Genomic DNA, 20,978 nt, shown 5'->3' with positions numbered 1-20,978 from the left:
GGTTGAGATTAGGAAGCAGCACCTGAAAGTGTGGCCCCTCTCTTGCTGATCTGCTGCTTCCTTCCCTGCTGTCTTGGCCAAGAGTGTATTTGGCCAAAGACAGAAGCCCCGGTCTCTGTCAGAGGAGAAAGGGCATTCCAGGAAGATGAAGGTAAACCCTCCAAATTAATGGTATCCTCCCTTGACATCTCTGGGTTCCTTCAGAGGGTTTGATTACCCAAGGGGAGCTAAAATACCTCTGAAAGAGAGAGGAGGGGAAGAGGTTGGTGATTATTTCCTTCTCCTTTCTCCAGTCACAGCACAAGGCATGGGCTTTTGAGTCACACAGACCCAGGTTTGTATTGTGGCTTTTGCCACCCATTGCCACAGCTGAGTGACAATGGGTTAAGTTATATACTTCTCCCCCAACTCATAGCTCACAGACCAGCTGTGAGAATCTGAGGAATAGGAAAAGCTGCTCTAAACATGTAAGAAGTAAGATGAGGGGCATTCGGCGGTGCAGGGGGTAGGTAATGGAAAGATAGGTCATGGTTTGCTGGCCTTGATCTTACATGGCCTGCTGGTGTCTTCAAGGACATTGGAGACTTTGTGAGCAGAGAAGTAACAAAGTTCAGAGAGGAAGCATTTCCAGGTCAGCACAAAGTTTATTAGCCACTTGTACTCAGAAGGGCCTTTCTGAATGGGGCTGTTCCAGGCAAGAAACAGCCACATGTACAGGGCAGCACTTTCGTTTGCATTTCAAATTATACTAGGAGCACAAGTTACAGCAACAGCAGTTGTCCTGGGGTTCCCTGGGAACAGCTAAGGTAGGAGGTTGTCTGGAGTCCCATGGTAAACCTTCAAGGTTCTAAGTTCCAGGAACGTAGTCTTTACCCAGGTCCATGCCCAAGGGATAGAAGTACTGTTTTTAGGTATATGATACACTGTACAAAAGAAAGGAAATGATATCCTCATAGAGAAATATCTAGAGAAATATCTAAGACCCAGGGCTTCTCCTCTGTAAAAATATCAAATCTTGTCTATACTATACAGAACAATTCCTAAATTCCAGCAACCCAAACATCTGTGGCCTGCAGGACTGATGTGTCTCCTAAGCACTGGAGAAATAGAGACAAGGCAGAATAAATTATTGTGCAAGGCTTTACAGGCAAATTAGATTTGCAGGATCACTGTAGGGTTGAAATGGGTGTGGCCAGCTTGGGGGTCAAGGGAGGAGACTGGCAAGAAAAGTCTGGAGGAGATGGGTCTACCTCCTATTCCCTTCCTCAGAAGGGAGTCTCACATGGGGCTGAGGCAGAAAGCTCTCAGTCCCTGCAGGGAAAGAAGAAATTTAGGGGTTGAGGAGTGAGGGGAAGAAGAAAGGAAAAGGGTGTCCTAGACACCAGAGAGTGAAATGGAGTCCTATCACATGTCCCATTCCCTGCTGAGGGCGAATGCCAGTGGGCATGAGGTTAGCCATACCAGCTATTAAAATGTTGAAATCCTTCCATACCAGGAAGAAGCCATGGCCCTGAGACCTCCAAGTACCCCCTAACTGCCCTGGCCTGCCCCAGAAGTCTGCATCTCTAACAGAGAAGCAGCCCCCAGCATCCTAGTTAGAGCCATGGCCAACAGCTGTGCTGATTCACTGGTACCCACAACATGCTTTCACCTCCCACCCCAAATCAGAATTAACCTGGTTTAGAAAGGGCCCGTGCACAATTTCCCATCCTTGGCAAGCAACATCCTTAGGTGGGGGGAAAGAGGGCCACAAAATTATGGAAAGAACAAAGGGTATGTAGTTCTTAGTAGTCAGAAGGAATCAAGGGCCCATCTGTGTAGAAATGGCTCGGGTGGAAGACGTAAGCCTCCTCCATAGTGTTCTGGCCAGCCAACAGTGGGTCACCATTTGTCATGATTTCTTCAATCTTCATACTGTTTCTGAAGACTAGGTAACCAGAGGAAGAAGTCAGGCTCTGATCTTAGGCAAGGAATTCCCAACCCAGCAAAGCCAATGAGGGAGGACAACAATAGACCCTGGATGGGGCCTGAGGGAGCACTGAGGCAGGCAGGGGGAGGTGTGTACATTTCCTAATGCAACGATCACTAGGGAATGAACTGCTCTCCAGTGAGGAGCTTCTCTGTCATGGGTGAGGGAGGGGAGCTGGGAAAGGGATTACAACCCCTCTTCCCTAGCCCCATCTCATCACTTACTTTCCATTTCTTCAGTGTTCAAGTGTCTCAGATCATGGGGCAAATCTGGCTCTGGCTCTGGCTGTGCTATAGGCCCTAAAACAGGCTCCAGCTTCAATTCTGGTCCCAGATCTGGCTTGGCTACTCTCTGTGATGCCACACCTAGTGTGGGGTCCGGCAGGGGCTCCAGCGCTGGCCCCAGATCCAGCCCTGCCTCTAGCAGTGGCTCCAACTCCAGCCCCGGCTCCGGCTCTGATAACCCCACTTCTGGCTCCAGCTTAAGCTCCAGGGGCTGTTGCAGCTCATCCACCTGTCTGGACACCGCACCACAGACAAGGGGCAAGGCTCAGCTGTTAGGGGAAGTGGGGAAAGACAGAGCAAGCAGGTCCCTCTACACTAAGCAGGTAACAGAACAGGGGGCTTAAGAGCCTGGGCTTTGGAGTCTGGCTTGCCCGAATTTGAATCCTACCACTTACTAGCTGGATGACCTTAATCAAGTTACTTAACCTCCTTGAGCCTCAGGTTTATCTGCCTCAGTTTAAAATGGGAATAACAATACCTAAAAATACTTGAGAGGAAGTAGGATGGTTAAAAGCAGGGCTTTGGCATCGGAGGCCTGGATCATTTATTAGCCACGTACCTTAGGCACTACTTCCCTGCACTAAACCTCAGTTTTCTCAGCTGAAAACAGTAGTAACAGTGTCTGCCTCACAGGACTAGTATGAAGATTAAATAAATGAGAAAATGAACAAAGCATTTAGCTCAGTGCCTGACATGTAAAAAAGTTTCATTAAATATGGCTGTTATTTTCTTGGATGGGTTCTTACAAAGATTAAATGAAAAAAAAAGTTCCACAAAAATCTAGCACCATGCTTAGCAGTAAGTACATGCCCATGAACATCAGTAATGTTAATAATATGATAATGATTTGACTGTTATTATCTGGGAACCCCTGGGAAGACAAACTAGGTATGGCAGCAGAAATAGAGCAGAGACTAGAAGAGCAGGAAAACACCTCGAGGGCTGCACATGTGGGTCAGGAGGAGAGAAGGCCAGAGAGGTGAAATGAGGCAAAGTGGGCGAATCTGCCTCACTGCATCAGCCAAGGAGGGTTAGGGAGAGTTCGTATCTCACCTGTTAGAGACCACAATGAGCTTATGCTTTAGGTATTTCCTTCGTTCCTGGAGATTCACTGTGGAAGGCAGACACAGGACGTGGGCACACAGGAGTGGACACACAGCCTCAGGGTCCCTGAGTGCAGTCCCCTCATCCCGACTCTCATGTCTCTCTGCTGACTGGAAGTGTCCCTCCCTGGGTATCAGCGTTCCCATGTTTGGAAGGAGCTGGATTTGTGGGTGCCTTAGAATACCCAGATTCTAGCAGTGAAGGTGTCAATGACTCTCACCTTTCTCTTGGCAGTAGTGCCCAAAAGCCTCATCCCGGGGGGTTCGGGGGTAGAGGAAGACCAGTGGGTTCTCAGGTATGTTCTCCTCAGTGAGTAGCTGGTAGTGGCAAATGATTTTGGTCAGCGGGAGTGACTGCAACACCTCCTTGGTGAAGGGCTGCACAGAGTAGATGAGCACCTTATCTGGAGAGTGGATGTAGGAACAGGCAGGTCTGAGGGAAGAGGCTGGGCCTAAGGGCTCCCCACCCTGGCTGTCCAGCACCAAAGCAGCTGAGGGGTTCAGAATGGAGCCAGGGAAGCCAAGGGCAGAAAGGGGAGGCTATGGGAACAGGGTGGAGCAGCTGACCATCATCCTGGTGTTCCACCCAGGAACAGGTAATGCCCCCTTCCAATGTTTCGCTGAAGCGCAGCAGGAAGGTGCCAGAGATGGTCTTCTTCAGCAGCCGACGCTCCTGGCTCCGGCTAACAAAGCCCATGATGCGTCTAAGCACAGAAAGCAGCTATGAGGCCCTCCGGCCCTCCTGCCCCTTGGCCCCTAGGCCCCCTTGCATGTGGAGAGCACCAGCTTCTGGTCCTGGTTCTGCTCCTTACAGATCGCTTCACTTTACTGACAGTAGCTACCTCCCAGGGCTGGAAGAGGCATGAGGATTCAGTAAGGTGACAGAAATGAAAAGGTACAGTGCTGTACACATGGGCTAGCAGTGGTGGAACATGCACAGGTCAGATGGGCCTGGGATCGAATCCCAACTGTGCCCCTCGGGGAAGTTCTTTAACCTCTCTGAGCCTTAGTTTCCTCACTTGAGAGTGAACACCCATCCATCAGGGTGGCTGTAGGAATTACATGAGAAAACCCACAAAGGCTCTGAAACACAGCAGCTGCTTAACAAATGCTGGCTAGGACTATTACCGCTAATGTGAGGAGTGCGACCTTGCTCCAGCTCTTGTTCTGTTTCCCGCTTTGCCACATGAGGGTGCACAGATCCACTCTCAAGCCCAGAAAGGCAGCTGGGCCTGGGGGAGCAGTCGGTGGGGGTGGGGTGGGGCTGGGGGAGGCTGACCAAGGCCTCACCCATCATTCCAAAGATCCTTCAGGTGGTCATGCACCAGGTCCAGAATCTTGTCCAGCCATGTCCAGAATGGCAGCCTGCCAGGGGGACTCTCTTGCTGCAGGAGAAATAGAAAGCCAAGTGATCTGGAAGTGCCCTCCCCAATCCCCACCCGAGGGGAAGGGCTGCTGTTTGCACTGGAGGCTAGATCCAGCAGCACAGGATGCAGGAGTTACCTTAGTGAAGTTGGACCAGGACAGCAGTGCGTCCTCAGTCCCAGAGTTCTGCCCTGTGGACACACAGACAGTTCAGATGATGGAAGGAGGTAGGGCCAGGGAGACTAAGGTGGGGAAAGGCTGAGAGAAAAGGTCTGTACCAAATAGCTTGTCTCTCAGCATGCTCAGCTGGTCTGTGTCAAGGCCTCGGCCAATGTGGGAGGAGAACTGCCAACTAAGAGCAGGGCCCAGCAAGCTCCAGGGGGCCCTGGGGGGGCTGGAGAAGAACTGCTGGTTCTGCAAGAGACAGAGGAGTATAGGGGCTCAGAGGCAGTGGTCTCACACCCCTCCCACCACCTTCACTTGTTGGCCCCACCTCCTACCTGGGGGTTGGAGCTGAGCAAATTGAACCACAGAACTGAGGCCCAGGCAACTGAGAGTTGGTTCATATTAGAAATAATCACCACAGGGAGGGCGTCCACCTGGGGAAGAGACAGGAGTCACAAGGTGGGATGCGGAGTTTCTAGCTGCAGACATCTGGTAGGGGCAAGAGGTAATACCCCACCCTCGGAGGCTTCTGCTTAACCCCTTTATGCCTTCTCCATCATCTGCTGCACGTCTCCCTGCTCTCCACTGTCACTCACTTTCAGCTCCTGCTTCAGACCCTGGTAGGTGTATTTGACTGTGAAGCTGATAATGTGCAGTTCCTCTGTCACCCCCAGCAGTCCCTGCACAGCAGAAGACACGGGTCAGAGAGCCCTTTGGCAAGTCCCTCCTGCCCCTGCCTTCTGTCCAGGCTCACCTTATTGCTGCCCTTTCCTGAACCACCTGAACGTTGCTCCACCAGAGTCTGCAAATGGATGGGAAAGAGACACAATGCCACAGTAGGGTCCCCAAGGTCCACTTAAGGACCCCAGAGTGAGAACCCATCTTGCCCTCAAGTTCCCAAGGCCTGGGAACCTCCCCTGGCCTGTTCCATTGGACTAGAAGCTTAAGCTTCTTACCAGGTAGCCGAAGTCCCAAATTAAGCCCTGACTCTGCCCCTTCTCGGGGGTTAAAGTTTTCTGGTTTGAGGTCAGAATGTTGAACTTCCGGAAGCTATACCAGGAGGGCAAAGATATACAGAGGACAGGAGCAGAGTTATTCTAAAAACTCAGCAGGAAAACAAAGTCTAGTTCATGTCAGACCACCCTTCTCCCTCTGCCCGAACACCCAAATCAACCTCCTCCCAGTCTGGGTCCCTTTGTGGTCATGCAGGTCAAGCTCTGCACGGATGTTTCCAGCATCCTGGTCAGGTACCTACCCTTGTAATGGAGGAGGATTCCTGGAGAGAAACAGAAAAAAATCATTGGGAAGCAAATCTGTGTAGAAGTTAGGACTTTGGCCTTTGGGATCAGTCAGATCTGAGTTCCAACCCAAATCTATAGCTCACTAGCTAATCTCTCTGAGCTGGCTTCATTGTTTGAATGGTGTGTTGATAATACCGAACTCTGAGATTCCTATGACAATTAAATGAATATGTGACAAGCTGAATGCCACAGAGTTAAGTGTCAACAAGGGGATGAGTTACTATTTCTGAGGTAGAAATGGGAGGGGGATGAGCACAGCCCCAAGGCCCTATTAGGAAAAGTGTGTGTCTCCTCCACCCGACCAGTCCATGCCCTGGCTACCCCTTGGTCCCGCCCTTCACCTGCCTCAACCTACCTGTCAATGCAGACTTCTGCAGTCAGTGACTCATTGCCTTCCTGGAGTCTAACCAGCAGCCTGGAAGGGAGGCAGATGGGGTACAGTGGTCAATCTCAATCTTCTGGATAGACCAGATGTTTGAGAAAGGTAAGAGATCAGAAGCAGTAGGTGGATTGAAGGGAAAAGAGGAGGCCAAGGGTGGGAAGGTCAGTAAAATAAGAAAGTGAACAAAGCTGGGGCTAGAAAAGGAAGGATCGGGGAACTCTGAAATGCCAACCTTGTTTGGACAGTGAATTTGCTCCCCGTCTTGAGGATAAGGGGTCGATGGGGAGTTTGGGGCATGGAGGGCTGGGTTTCTACCACAAAGGCACTGGGGAGAGAGATGCGGAGAGAATATATATAGTTCAGTCTCTGTAAGAATGGGTCCCCGTGTTCCTTTCCTCTGCCCTCTCTAAAAGGTCACTCCCCAGCCTCCAGACCTGTGGAGCAGACGCTGCAGCAGCTCTGTGACCTGGGCCTTCCGCAGGTCCACCCCTTTGGTCAGAGGGTCGTTCTGATAGCTAACCAGGCAACTCAGTCCCTTCAGCTCCTTCAGCAGCTGCCGCAGGTGAAACAACAGCTTTGCTCCAGCTGTGAACCTGGGTGACAGAATTCAAGGGAGAGAGAATCAGTGAGCTTCATGGAGTCTCCAAACAAGCTAAGAACTCCCTTTACGTGGCGAGTCAGAAACCAACTGAGACAAAAAAGGAACTCAGGAAGCATGTGCAGGATTATGCAACATGATTCATGGTCCAAGAAGTGAAAACCAAAGCCACTTGCACATATAAAACTGGTAAAAGACTAATTAACATAATAAAGCTGACTTTCACATATATGATGCTTGGTAGGTACTATTTATTCTAAGTGCCTTACACACATTAATGCATGGGTTATCCCTGCATGACCAAATCATGTAGACAGGTGGTTTTTACTTCATTTTCTCTTTTGTTCTGAATTTTTCTCAAATGATATATACATTATATTTATAATCAGAAAAAACAATAAAGCTCTATTAAAAACAATGAAACAAAAGATCAACAATAACAATAACACCACAAACAAGAAAAGGTATACACTTTAACCAAGGAATACCACTTCTAAGAATTAATATTATAGAAATAATTAGGGATGTAAATGAAGATGTAGCTATGAGGACATTTACTGCAGCACTGTTTAAAAGAGCAAATCATTCATAGGTCTAGTTTGCCAACCCCTACACATAATGATGGATGCGTTTGCAACTGCAATTTAAATACTGATCCTGTACACTAAGCCTTATGCACTATTTTCAATTTATCTGAATAGTTGTGCTACATTTTTAATAGTCTGAATTATAATGAATTTTGTCATGAGAAAATATTTATAAGTTATTTTTCAAGTACATTGAAGGACACAGTTATTTTTTTCCATATCACAATAAAATTAATATAAATAAAGAGCTTACTGGAAAAAATAGCAAGAAATTAAAAACAACCTAAGTGCCCCCAAACAGGAGTTCACTAATTAAGTTACCTCCATATAGGGAACTATAATGCGGCCATTAAAGGAACATGAGTAAATATTATACTGCTAAGTTAAAAAAACCCAAAATCCAACAGGTATCAAAATAGTATGAAGACTATGATTCAATTTTTGTTTAATAATATTAAACTATGTCTGGGTAGTAAGATAATAGGTAATTTCCTTTTTCTCTCTCTCTCTTTCTTTGTATTATATTCATTGCAGAAAAAAAAAAAAGAAAACATATTTCTTGGTCTCTTTTGCATGAACTCGCCAGCAGACATGGGGCCCTATGGTGTGCTGGCTGCTGCCATACCTCTACCCAAAGGGAAGGCGGTGGGCCCCAGCGCCCTGCCCCAGCTTTGCACAGCAGCCTGCATGCCCCTGATCTTCACAGGCTGGTCCATAGCACTACAGTGGGGTTTTAAGATGGCCACTGGTGTATTATCCTTGGATAAAGCATGAGAGCTCTGGAAGTCCAGTCAGGGGCAGTGCCCCATCAGAGACTGGGCACCAACCTGGTGACTGAAGAGCTAAGGCTTGCTATTTACCCTCCAGACATGCTGTTGAGGTAGCTGAGCTGCCTAGATAACGTTCCCTCCACATCTGCAGGCTGTATAAAGAGCCATGCCCCTTCTCCCTGGCTGCTGGGGATTTAGCTGACACCAAGGACATCCTCTATCTGTGCTGGTCAGATCCTAGGAGTCTACATCTTTCCTGCATTAACCTGTGTGAGCAACTGTCAACTTACTGGGGGTGGGGGAGAAACTGCCTAGAAATACAAGTACTTGATTTTGTCAAGAGGTTTCCAATAAAATATTTTAAAATGAAACAAAACAAAAATAGAAAATATATTTCTTGGATGACTAAAGAGGAAGGAGAAACCAGATTGTGGATCAAATCCATAATTTTCACCAAAGCAAAGCCTGGCTTTGGGCTCCCTGGGTGGTGAGAATGAAGAGCCTAGTGTAGCTGCAGTCAGACCCAGGAGCTAGGATCATTCTGGGGAGCAGACACTAAGGAGAGCAGCTCCTATTCCATTACAATTTACAAAGCACAGAGAGGTGGCTAGGAGTAGGACTGGGGCAAGAATGAGGGTGGGGAAGTGCCTCTCACCACTTCTCCAGCTGTTCCAACCCAACGTCCAGGGGGGCTCCAATGCAGGCTTTCTTCTGCTGGACTTTCCACTCCTCTAACCTGGGCAGCAGGAGCTCAATCAGGGTGGTTAGTCGGCCAAGCAGTGCTTTGGTGGCATCCAGGACCTCCTAGTAAAGACGTAAGGTGAGTGCTGAGTACTTCTTCCCACCCCTCCCCACCATGTAACTGAGGAAAAAGAGACAGAGAAGCCAAGGCTAAGGGCTCAGGGCTCCCAGATGCCTCATTTTCCCTAGTTCCCTGCTGCCCACTCCCACCTTTCTCCTTTTGTCCAGTTCATTGAGAGTCTCCTGCAGAAGCTGCTGCTGTTTGGTCTGACGGGGGTCCAAAGAGGGTGTCCTCACTGGATGACAGGAGCAGGCATGAGACAAGCAGTCAGACCCAGGGCCCCTCCCTGCTCCTTCCTGACCAGGACCTCACCCAGAGTCAGGAGGGGGAATTTTTGAAGGGAAAACAGGAGGAACCAAGCAAAGCACAAGGCCCCCTGGGCCCTTGGGCAAATTCTGAATGGTCAAGCTTGAGTCAGAAGTCCACTCAGTCTGCTAAGGCAGTTTACCATGCATCTCCTCTGACATTCCCTAGCTGTCCCTCAGTCACACCTCTGGCCTGATCTCTGCCACATACCCTGGTACTTCCAGCCTTGTGTGGCAGCAGGACCACAGATAGTGAGGTGTAGCCAAAGGTGATTACTGCTTACTGGCTTTGCCCTTGGCTCTCCACCCTTGGCCTCCTAGCAGGCACCTGTGTTCCTTCCAGCCCTCAGCATGCCTCTTACCTGGGGTCTGGGTCTTATACCGGAAGGAGAAGATGTCTTGCTGGTCTTTCAGTTGGCAGATGGATTTCACCAGCTTCTGTAGAGGGGATGAGACCCATATGAGGCTGCTTCTGTGGGAGGAAGCAGGTGGAGCCCTGTCCACCTGGACTCTCACCACATCTACCAACCTCCATCATAGCCCTTAATTCTAGGATCCGGGATTCAATCTCATGCTGCTGGCTCTCCACAGGTGCTTTGAGGGCTGGCTCTCCTTGCTCCTGAAATAAGAGACTCTGAGCACATTTCATTTCTCACCTTTTATCTCTGAACTCCAGGACTGAAACTATACCACAGGATGTGGGGATCTTGGCTCTTAGACGAATTTCCTGAGTCCTTTCCACTGTCCTTCTCTACCCCAGGAGCTTGCAACATCACTACCAAATTGTTCTCACCAACTGAGCCCTCTGAGCCTGGATCAGAATTCTTTTTTCTTCCAGAAGGAGATTAAAGATCATCTCAGCCAGTTGGGTAGGGCCCTGTGGAAAGGCCTGCAGTGGGAAGAGACAGGACGGATTGAACCCAACTGCCTTCAGTGACCTATGCCCCAGCCCCTCCCCACCAGTGACTCCAGTACCCCCTTCCTCCTTGAGCCTTGGCTGTTCCCCTTTTCACCGCCGGTACCCCAAGCCCTAGCCTTTTCACGACAGGGTCATCTGGACTCTGCCAGTGATCCCCCAAGTCTCCCTTTCTGTCTGTCCCCCTTTGCACCTCCAGGTCCTGTTCCATACCCTAAACTGTACTCGTTTACCCTCAGCGTTCATTCTCACTTTGTCATTCCTGGCTCCTCCAAGTACCTGAATGTCCCGATAGAACTTTCGTAAGTTGTGCTGTAGCAACAGGCATTCAGGGTCCTGGCTGCAGCGGCCACATTCATAGTTGAGTTGGTCCAAGAAATGGAAGAAGAGCATGTTGGCCTTGGAGTTATCATTGCCCAGTGCTGCTTCCTGCCTGGGGTCGGAAATGACAAGGATCAGTACTCTATTGAGGCCTTCCAACCCCTTCCGTCCCTCGGTGTCTCCAGGATTCTGGCAGCTCAAAAGAAAACCTTGTCCTCATCCTTCCCACCCTCAGCTTCCTGAAGGCCTCACCAGTTCTGGTCTTCAATCCAGATGGCTAAGTACTGTCGAATGTCCACTGGCAGAAGGCTATTTGAATAGAGCTGGTGCAGCTGATCCTGAAATGGGCTGTCAAGATTCTGTAGCATCTCCCACTGAGCCATCTGGGGGATGAGTCTGAAGGAACCTGTTTCCCAATTAGAAATTTTGCTGGACTAAATCATCCATAGCCCTATGACTGCTTGTTATCACAATTAAAAAATTTTTTTAATTATACAGATAAGAAGAAATATAGAAAATAAAGTCTACATTGACTCCACTCCCGGGCTTGGTCCCTTCCCCTTCTCTCCAGAAGTAGCCCATACTATCAATCTGGTACATATTCTTCCATGGAGCACTAGTTAAGAGCTCTAACATGGGGGCCTTTTTGTTTTAATGTTATTTTCAAACATATGCCAAAGTAGTATGAATACAATACAGTAGAAGGATTGCCCATGTACCCATAATCACACTTCAAAAAACATTAATATTTCCACCATCTTTGTTTCATCTATCTCCCCAATGAATTTATTATAAACTTAGTTCTTTATCTTTGTTATTTGTTTATGCATTAAAAGATCAGTGTGAGGATTAAAGATGGCAGCGTGAGTGTATATCAATGATACCTTAATAAAAAAAAAAGATCAGTGCGGATCTTAAGTATTCATTCCAGCATTATCTATGCTGGTCTCAAAGTTCTATCAGGGACTGAAATCTTGGAGATAAGATACACCTTATGAACTCCTTTCCATGGGAGGAAGGAGGAGCACCATTCTAGAAGATGCTTAAATACTGTGCCAAGGGGTCACTCAATTCCTAAGATTGTGACACTTTTACGAGCTGTCAATCTGGTTTTTCATGTAAATTTTATCAACTTTGTGAGAAGCCCATAAATTTCATTCAAAACTGGTTTCTGCCTGTCACTAAGCAGGCTAGATGGAGAATCTTTCTACCTTTCCCCGCCCACTGCTAGCTGTCCAGGAAATCAAAACTTAATTCTTGCAGCCTGAGCCTTAACAGAAAAAAAAAACACGCCCATCTGTGGACTAAACAAGGTCACATGATTTTGTTACAACTCAAAGAAAAATGTCTGGGGTAGAGATTCTTTTTCACCAGTATGAATAATCATGAGCTCGGGGAATAAGGAACAGGAAGGAAAGGACTGAGCAGAGGCTCCTATTTTTCATTTTACCTCTTTAAACAGTGCTTGATTTTTTAAAAACTATCTTCCTGTATTGCTTATAAAAAACCAGCGAGGAGGCCGCAGTTCTCAAGGAACTAATCAGATGGTGTTAAAAGAGCAGGTGGTAATAAACCATGAGGTTTACTTTAAAACCTCAAACAAAGCAAGAACAAACCCGGTCTTCGCAAACGAACTGCAAATACTTGAGGGCTGTAAATGCTTAAGTTTTTCTCCAGCTATCCCTTACTTTCCCGAGCACATATTGTGTGCTCAGTAAGCTTTGCTGAAATGAAGCGCGTTTTGTAGGTGACCTTTCGCAAATCGTTTCACCTTTCTCTACTTTATATTTCCAACATAACAAATAAGGATGTTAAATCTTATCTACCTTTAAACATTTTTTGGGGGGTGGGGGAATGATAAAAAACAACAGCCTAGTAGCCAAAAGCGTTGGCTTAGACACGGAACGAGCAATCATATTTCGGGTCTTGGAGGCTGCAGGGAAGTTTTGGGAGGTGGAGGGCGTTAGGGTTGGCGACTAGCTGGACAGGGGGAGAAAATCTAGGAAGCAGAGGGCGACAACCTCTACTTAACTTGGGGACACAGACTAGGCCCAACGGGGCTCGCCGCCCTTCCCAGAGAGGGACTCGCACCTCCACCAGGAACGCGCGCCCTCGCGGGGCCGTACCTGACCACGGTTTCAGGTACCCGCTGCTCCAGCGGCTCAGTCCCAGGCTTAGGATTTCCGGGGGCGCTGCGCCTGCTGCCCCGCCCTCGGCAGCCTCCTCTCACAGGCTGTGAGCTCATTGGCGCTGCTACAACTCTTTCCGACCCCGGGGCGGGGCGAGTAGGGCAGAGGCCACACTCCCGGCACCGGCGACTGGCGGGAAGGAGCATGGCGTCACCGCGCCGCGCCGGTGAAAGGCGGAGTCCAATCAACAGAAGTGCCCGAACAGAAGAGCTGATTTCCGAGAACTTGAGCGGCCACCGGATCGAGACCCCCCCGGGAGAGGTGAGGACGCTGCGGGCTCCAGAGGAAGAGGCGGGGCAGGGTTTCGTCGTAGTGGGACAGGAAGGGGAAGGCTAAGGTAATAAAATATAGTAGCCATTTTTTTTGATGGATTTGTGCTAAGCACCTTAGGTTCACTGTTTTTTTTTTTTAATTCAGTGACTCTCTTTTTTTATTTTTCCCTTTCAATATTTATTTATTTTATTTTTATTCTGCTATTATTAATGTACAATTACATGAACAATGTTATGGTTACGAGAATCCCCCTATTATCAAGTCCCCACCACATACCCCATTACAGTCACTGTCCATCAGCGTAGTAAGATGCTATAGAATCATTACTTGTCTTTTCTGTATATACTGCCTTTCCCGTGTTCCCCCCGCTACATTATGCGTGCTATTGTAATGCCCCTTTTCCCCCCTTATCCCTCACTTTCCACCCATCCTCCCCAGTCCCTGTCCCTTTGGTAACTGTTAGTCCATTCTTGGGTTATGTGAGTCTGCTGTTGTTTTGTTCCTTCAGGTTTTTTTTTTTTTGTTCTTATACTCCACAGATGAGTGAAGCCATTTGGTACTTGTCTTTCTCCACCTGGCTCATTTCACTGAGCGTAATACCCTCTAACTCCATCCATGTTGTTGCAAATGGTAGGATTTGTTTTCTTCTTATGGCTGAATAATATTCCATTGTCTATATGTACCACCTCTTCTTTATCCATTCATCTACTGATGGACACTTAGGTTGCTTCCATTTCTTGGTTATTGTAAATAGTGCTGTGATAAACATAGGGGTGCATCTGTCTTTTTCAAACTGGGATCCTGAATTCTTAGGGTAAATTCCTAGGAGTGGAATTCCTGGGTCAAATGGTATTTCTATTTTGAGCTTTTTGAGAAACCTCCATACTGCTTTCCGCAATGGTTGAACTAATTTACATTCCCACCAGCAGTTGTAGGAGCATTCCCCTTTCGCCACATCCTCGCCAATGTTTGTTGTTGTTTGTCTTTTGGATGTTGGCCATCCTAACTGGTGTGAGGTGGTATCTCATTGTGGTTTTAGTTTGAATTTCTCTGATGATTAGGGATGTGCAGCATCTTTTCATGTGCCTGCTTTGGCCATCTGAATTCCTTCTTTGGAGAAGTGTCTGTTCAGATCCTGTGCCCATTTAAAAAAAATTTTGGTATCATTAATCTATAATTACATGAAGAACATTATGTTTACTAGGCTTCCCCCTTCACCAAGTCCCACTCCCAAACCCCATTACAGTCACTGTCCATCAGCGTAGAAAAATTGCTGTAGAATCACTACTTGTCTTCTCTGTGTTGCACAGCCCTCCCTGTGCCCCACCCCACATTATACATGCTGATCGTAGTGCCTCCTATCTTTTTCCCTGCCCTTATCCCTCCCTTCCAACTCATCCTCCTCAGTCCCTTTCCCTTTGATAACTGTTAGTCCATTCTTGGGTTCTGTGATTCTGCTGCTGTTTTGTTTCTTCAGTTTTTCTTTGTTTTTATACTCCGTATATGAGTGAAGTCATTTGGTACTTGTCTTTCTCCACCTGGCTTATGTCACTGAGCATAATACCCTCTAGCTCCATCCATGTTGTTACAAATGGTAGGATTTGTTTTCTTCTTATGGCTGAATAATATTTCATCGGGTATATGTACCACATCTTCTTTATCCATCCATCCACTGATGGACACTTAGGTTGCTTCCATTTCTTGGCTATTGTAAATACTGCTGCGATAAACATAGGGGTACATCTGTCTTTTTCAAACTGGGCTGCTGTATTCTTAGGGTTAGTTCCTAGGAGTGGAATTCCTGGGTCAAATGGTATTTCTATTTTGAGCTTTTTGAGGAACTTCCATATTGCTTTCCACAATGATTGAACTAATTTACATTCCCACCAGCAGTGTAGGAGTATTCCCCTTTCTCCACAACCTCGCCAACATTTGTTACTTCCTTTTGTATATACTGCCTTTCCCGTGTTCCCCCCGCTACATTATGTGTGCTATTGTAACGCCCCTTTTCCCCCCTTATCCCTCACTTTCCACCCATCCTCCCCAGTCCCTGTCCCTTTGGTAACTGTTAGTCCATTCTTGGGTTATGTGAGTCTGCTGTTGTTTTGTTCCTTCAGTTTTTTTTTTTTTTGTTCTTATACTCCACAGATGAGTGAAGCCATTTGGTACTTGTCTTTCTCCACCTGGCTTATTTCACTGTTTGACTTTTGGTTGGTGGTGATCCTTACTGGTGTGAGGTGATATCTCATTGTGGTTTTGATTTGCAGTTCTCTGATGATTAGCGATGTTGAGCATCTTTTCATGTGTCTGTTGGCCATCTGACTTTCTTCTTTGGAGAACTGTCTGTTCAGCTCCTCTGCCCATTTTTTAATTGGATTATTTGTTTTTTGTTTTTTGAGGTGTGTGAGCTCTTTATATATTTTGGATGTCAACCCTTTATCAGATCTGTCATTTATGAATATATTCTCCCATACTGTAGGATACCTTTTTGTTCTATTGATGGTGTCCTTTGCTGTACAGAAACTTTTTAGTTTGATATAGCCCCACTTGTTCATTTTTGCTTTTGTTTCCCTTGTCCGGGGAGATATGTTCATGAAGAAGTCACTCATGTTTATGTCCAAGAGATTTTTGCCTATGTTTTTTTCTAAGAGTTTTATGGTTTCATGACTTACATTCAGGTCTTTGATCCATTTCGAATTTACTTTTGTGTATGGGGTTAGACAGTGATCCAGTTTCATTCTCCTACATGTAGCTGTCCAGTTTTGCCAGCAACAACTTTTGAAGAGGCTGTCATTTCCGCATTGTATGTCCATGGCTCATTTATCATATATTAATTGACCTTATATATTTGGGTTAATGTCTGGAGTCTCTATTCTGTTCCGCTGGTCTGTGGCTCTGTTCTTGTGCCAGTACCAAATTGTCTTGATTACTGTGGCTTTGTAGTAGAGCTTGAAGTTGGGGAGCAAGATCCCCCCCACTTTATTTTTCCTTCTCAGGATTGCTTTGGCTATTTGGGGTCTTTGGTGTTTCCATATGAATTTTTGAACTATTTGTTTCAGTTCGTTGAAGAATGCTGTTGGTAATTTGATAGGGATTGCATCAAATCTGTATATTGCTTTGGGCAGGATGGCCATTTTGACTATATTAATTCTTCCTAGCCAAGAGCATGGGATGAGTTTCCGTTTGTTAGTGTCCTCTTTAATTTCTTTTAAGAGTGTCTTATAGTTTTCAGGATATAGGTCTTTCAATACCTTGGTTAGGTTTAATCCTATGTATTTTATTCTTTTTGATGCAATTGTGAATGGAATTGTTTTCCTGATTTCTCTTTCTATTAGTTAATTGTTAGTGTATAGGAAAGCCACAGGTTTCTGTGTATTAATTTTGAATCCTGCAACTTTGCTGAATTCCAATATTAGTTCCAGTAGTTTTGGAGTGGAGTTCTTAGGGTTTTTTATGTACAATACCATGTCATCTGCAAACAGTGACAGTTTAACTTCTTCCTTGCCTATCTGGATGCCTTTTATTTCTTTGTGTTTTCTGATTGCTGTGGCTAGGACCTCCAGCACTATGTTGAATAACAGTGAGGAGAGTGGGCATCCCTGTCTTGTTCCCGATCTCAGAGGAAAAGCTTTCAGCTTCTCGCTGTTCAGTATGATGTTGGCTGTGGCTTTATCATATGGCCTTTATTATGTTGAGGTACTTGCCCTCTATACCCATTTTGTTGAGTGTTTTTATCATGAATGGATGTTGAATTTTGTCAAATGTTTCTTCAGCATCTATGGAGATGATCATGTGGTTTTTGTCCTTCTTTTTGTTTATGTGGTGGATGATGTTGATGGATTTTCAAATGTACCATCCTTGCACCCCTGAGATGAATCTCACTTGATCATGGTGTACAATCCTCTTGATGTATTTTTGAATACAGCTTCTTCATATTTTGTTGAGTATTTTTGCATCTATGTTCATCAGGGATATTGGTCTGTAATTTTCTTTTTTGGTGGGGTCTTTGCCTGGTTTTGGTATCAGAGTGATGCTGGCTTCATAAAATGAGTTTGGAAGTATTTCCTCCTCTTCTATTTTTTGGAAAACTTTAAGGAAAATTGGTATTATGTCTTCTAAAATTCAGCGATGAATCCATCTGGCCTGGGAATTTTGTTCTTAGGTAGTTTTTTGATTACTGATTCAATTTCATTGCTGGTAATTGGTCTGTTTAGATTTTCTGTTTCTTTCATGGTCAGTCTTGGAAGGTTTTATTTTTCTAGGAAGTTGTCCATTTCTTCTAGGTTTTCCAGCTTGTTAGCATATAGATTTTCATAGTATTCTCTAATAATTATTTGTGTTTCTGTGGGGTCTGCTGTGATTTTTCCTTTCTCATTTCTGATTCTGTTTATATGTGTACATTTTCTTTTTCTCTTAATAAGTGTGACTAGGGGTTTATCTGTTTTGTTTATTTTCTCAGAGAACCAGCTCTTGGTTTCATTGACTTGTTTTATTGTTTTATTCTTCTCAATTTTATTTATTTCTTCTCTGATCTTTATTATGTCCCTCATTCTGCTGACTCTGGGCCTCGTTTGTTCTTCTTTTTCCAGTATCAATAATTGTGACTTTAGACTATTCATTTGGGATTGTTCTTCATTCTTTAAATAGGCCTGGATTGCTGTATACTTTCCTCTTAGAATTGCCTTCGCTGTGTTGCAGAGAAATTGGGCTTTGTGCTGTTGTTGTCATTTGTCTCCATATATTGCTTGATCTCTGTTTTAATTTGGTCATTGATCCATTGATCATTTAGGAGCATATTGTTAAGCCTTCATGTGTTTGTGAGCCTTTTTGTTTTCTTTGTACAATTTACTTCTAGTTTTATACCTTTGTGATCTGAGAATTTGGTTCGTAGAATTTAAATCTTATTGAATTTACTGAGGCTATTTTTATGGCCTAGTATGTGGTCTATTCTGGAAAATATTCCATGTGCACTTGAGAAGAATGTGTATTCTGCTCCTTTTGGGTGTAGAGTTCTGTAAATTTTTGTTGGGTCCATCTGTTGTAGTGTGTTGTTCAGTGCCTCTGTGTCCTTACTTATTTTTTGTCTGGTTGATCTGTTCTTTGTAGTGAGTGGTGTGTTGATGTCTCCTAGAATGAATACATTCCATTGTATTTCTTCCTTTAATTCTGTTAGTCTTTGTTTCACATATGTCGGTGCTTCTGTGTTGGTTGCATAGATATTTATAATATCTTTATCTCTTGTTACTTTCTTTGTTTTGAGGTCTATTTTGTCTTGTACAAGTACTGCAACACCTTCTTTTTTCTCACCATTGTTTGCATGAAATATCTTTTTCCATCCCTTCACTTTTATGTTTGGGTTTGAGGTGAGTCTCTTGTAAGCAGCATATAGGTGGATCTTGCCTTTTTATCCATTCTATTACTGTGTGTATTTTGATTGTTGCATTGAGTTCATTTACATTTAGGGTGATTATCGATAGATATGTACTTGTTGCAATTGCAGGCTTTGGATTCATGGTTACCAAAGATTCAAGGGTAGCTCCTTACTATCTAACCAACTCACTTAACTCTTTTATTAAGCTATTATAAACACAGTCTGATGATTCTTCATTTCTCTCCCTTCTTATTCTTCCTCCTCCATTCTTTATGTGTTAGGTGTTTTATTCTGTATTCTTTTGTATTTCCTTTGACTGATTTTGTGCATAGTTGATTTTATTTTTTGGCTTTAGTTAGTATTTGGTTGGTCTGCTTTCTTTGGTGTGACTTTATTTTCTCTGGTGACAAGTCTTAAGATTGCTTCCATCTTAAGCAGTCCCTTTAAAATACCCTGTAGTGGTGGTTTGTGGGAGGCAAATTCCCTCAACTTTTGCTTGTCTGGAAATGGTTTAATCCCTCCTTCAAATTTAAATGATAATTGTGATGGATACAGTATTCTTGGTTCAAGGCCCTTCTGTTTCATTGCATTAAATATATCATGCCATTCTCTTCTGGCCTGTAAGGTTTCTGTTGAGAAGTCTGATGAAAGCCTGATGGGTTTTCCTTTGTAGGTAATCTTTTTTCTCTCTCTGGTTGCCTTTAATACTCTGCCCTTGTCTTTGATCTTTGCCATTTTAATTATTATGTGTCTTGGTGTTGTCCTCCTTGGGTCACTTGTTTTGGGAGATCTGTGGGCTTCCATGGTCTGAGAGATTATTTCCTTCCCTAGCTTGGGAACAATTTCAGCAATTATTTCTTCAAAGAAAGTTTCTATCCCTTTTTCTCTCTCTTCTTCTTTTGGTACCTCTGTAATGCGAATATTGTTCTACTTGGATTGGTCACACAGTTCTCTTAATAGTCTTTTATTTTATAAATACTATTTATAAAAATAGTATTTTTATGTCTGCCTCAGCTTCTCTGTATTCCTGTTCTCTAATTTATATTCCATTAACATTCTCTTGCACCTCGTCCAGTCCACTCTTAAGCCCTTCTATCGATTGTTTCATTTCTGTTATCTCCTTTTGGACTTCATCCCTTAGCTCTTGCATATTTTTCTGCAGGTCCATCAGCATTGTTAAGAGTTTTATTTTGAATTCTTTTTCAGGAAGATTCGTTATATGTATCTCACCAGGCCCTCTCTCTGGGGTTGTCTGAGTAATTTTTGACTGGACCATATTCTTCTGCCTTTTCATGGTGGTAGAAGTTTTTGCAGGCAGGTGGCACATGTGTCAGCTGGGAGAACAAAGTCCCTTCCTGTTTGTTTTTCATCTTGCCCTTCTCCACTGCCTGTGCCAGTTACCCACACACCGGGAGCAGACTCTGGGACAATCTCCTGAGCTGCCATGGGCAGGGCAGCCCCCAGGCTAGCCTAGAGCCCTGCAGGGAGTCGTAGCTGCCCCAGTGTGTTCTGCAAGAACGTTGCCCCTTCATGCGTCCTGGACCTTGCTCCAGCGTCTGCTGCCTGTCCTGGTTAGCTGCGCACTGGGGGGAGACTCTGTGTGGTTGCTGTGGGCAGGCCTGCTTTCCAGCTGCTCTACAGCTGTGGAGGGTCAGCTAGTTTGCTTGTAGTGCCACGGGTGGGAATGAATGTCAGGCTTCTTATCACTGTGAGGGGCTTTAGGGCTGCTTTACCCCCAGGGAGTTAGGGGGCCCAAAGTTTCTCAAGATTCTCAGCCTGCTGGGCTGTGTGCTGGGACAGTTTTATTCAGCTGTTGAGCCCTTGTCCCTTTAATACTTTTGAAAAGTGCCCACTTTTCTTTTGTCCCAGGGGAGCCAGCTATGGCGACCTGCTCACAGTCTCCATCTCGGACCCTACCTTTCCGTTTTTCTAATATCCAGCACACCAAGCAATGTGTGTCTGTGCTCCCAGTACATATTACTAGGGCTGGTTATTTAGCAGTCCTGTGCTTCCATGCCCTCCCCACTCCGACTCCTTTCCTTCGGCTGGTGAGCTGGGGTGGGGAAAGTGTTTGGGTCCTGCCGGTTGATAGCTTTGTATCTTACCCCCTTCGTGAAATGCTGAGTTCTCAAAGATGTAGATGTAGCCTGGCTGTTGTAGTGTATCCTGTGGTCTCTCTTTTAGGAATAGTTGTATTTGTTGTATTTTCAAAAATATATATGGTTTTGGGTGGGATTTCTGCCACCCTACTCATGCCGCCATCTTGAGCCCCCTGTT

At 45.4% G+C, this 20,978-nt stretch overlaps 1 protein-coding gene and 1 long non-coding RNA gene across 6 annotated transcripts in view; one reads left to right on the top strand and one right to left on the bottom strand.

Annotated features, from left to right (window-relative positions):
• Nucleotides 1-624: 624 nt before the first annotated feature.
• On the bottom strand, nt 625-13,136 carry STAT2 (signal transducer and activator of transcription 2). Of its 5 annotated transcripts, XR_005031215.2 has the most exons (25): nt 12,960-13,123; nt 11,121-11,274; nt 10,827-10,980; nt 10,425-10,520; nt 10,161-10,250; nt 9,994-10,069; nt 9,476-9,561; nt 9,180-9,328; nt 7,004-7,162; nt 6,802-6,894; nt 6,543-6,602; nt 6,142-6,162; nt 5,843-5,936; nt 5,641-5,688; nt 5,483-5,566; nt 5,222-5,320; nt 5,000-5,135; nt 4,860-4,912; nt 4,647-4,741; nt 3,924-4,060; nt 3,578-3,760; nt 3,307-3,364; nt 2,194-2,486; nt 1,676-1,927; nt 625-923 (listed from the first exon to the last, which is right to left on the bottom strand). XR_005031215.2 is itself a non-coding variant. In XM_036917568.2 (24 exons), exons 2-24 carry the CDS (start codon nt 11,249-11,251, stop codon nt 1,785-1,787), a joined length of 2,538 nt encoding a protein of 845 aa, XP_036773463.2. In that variant the 5' UTR covers nt 11,252-11,274; nt 12,995-13,132; the 3' UTR covers nt 625-1,784. The 5 variants fall into 5 exon arrangements, 4 of the variants coding, with proteins under 4 accessions (XP_036773463.2, XP_036773462.2, XP_036773465.2 ...); XM_036917568.2 differs by having other exon boundaries at nt 625-1,927; nt 12,995-13,132; XM_036917567.2 differs by having other exon boundaries at nt 625-1,927.
• A 131-nt stretch (nt 13,137-13,267) lies between these two features.
• Nucleotides 13,268-20,978, top strand: part of LOC118928397 (uncharacterized) — a 40,983-nt gene continuing 33,272 nt past the window's right edge. The window contains exon 1 of the long non-coding RNA XR_008999295.1: nt 13,268-13,394. This is a non-coding gene — a long non-coding RNA (uncharacterized LOC118928397). The remainder of the gene's footprint in view (nt 13,395-20,978) is intronic.

This window comes from Manis pentadactyla, chromosome 9 (assembly GCF_030020395.1).
Source record: "Manis pentadactyla isolate mManPen7 chromosome 9, mManPen7.hap1, whole genome shotgun sequence".
Taxonomy (NCBI): domain Eukaryota; kingdom Metazoa; phylum Chordata; class Mammalia; order Pholidota; family Manidae; genus Manis; species Manis pentadactyla.
The sequence above is the reverse complement of the archived record's forward strand: the minus strand, read 5'-3'. Positions and strand labels throughout refer to the sequence as shown.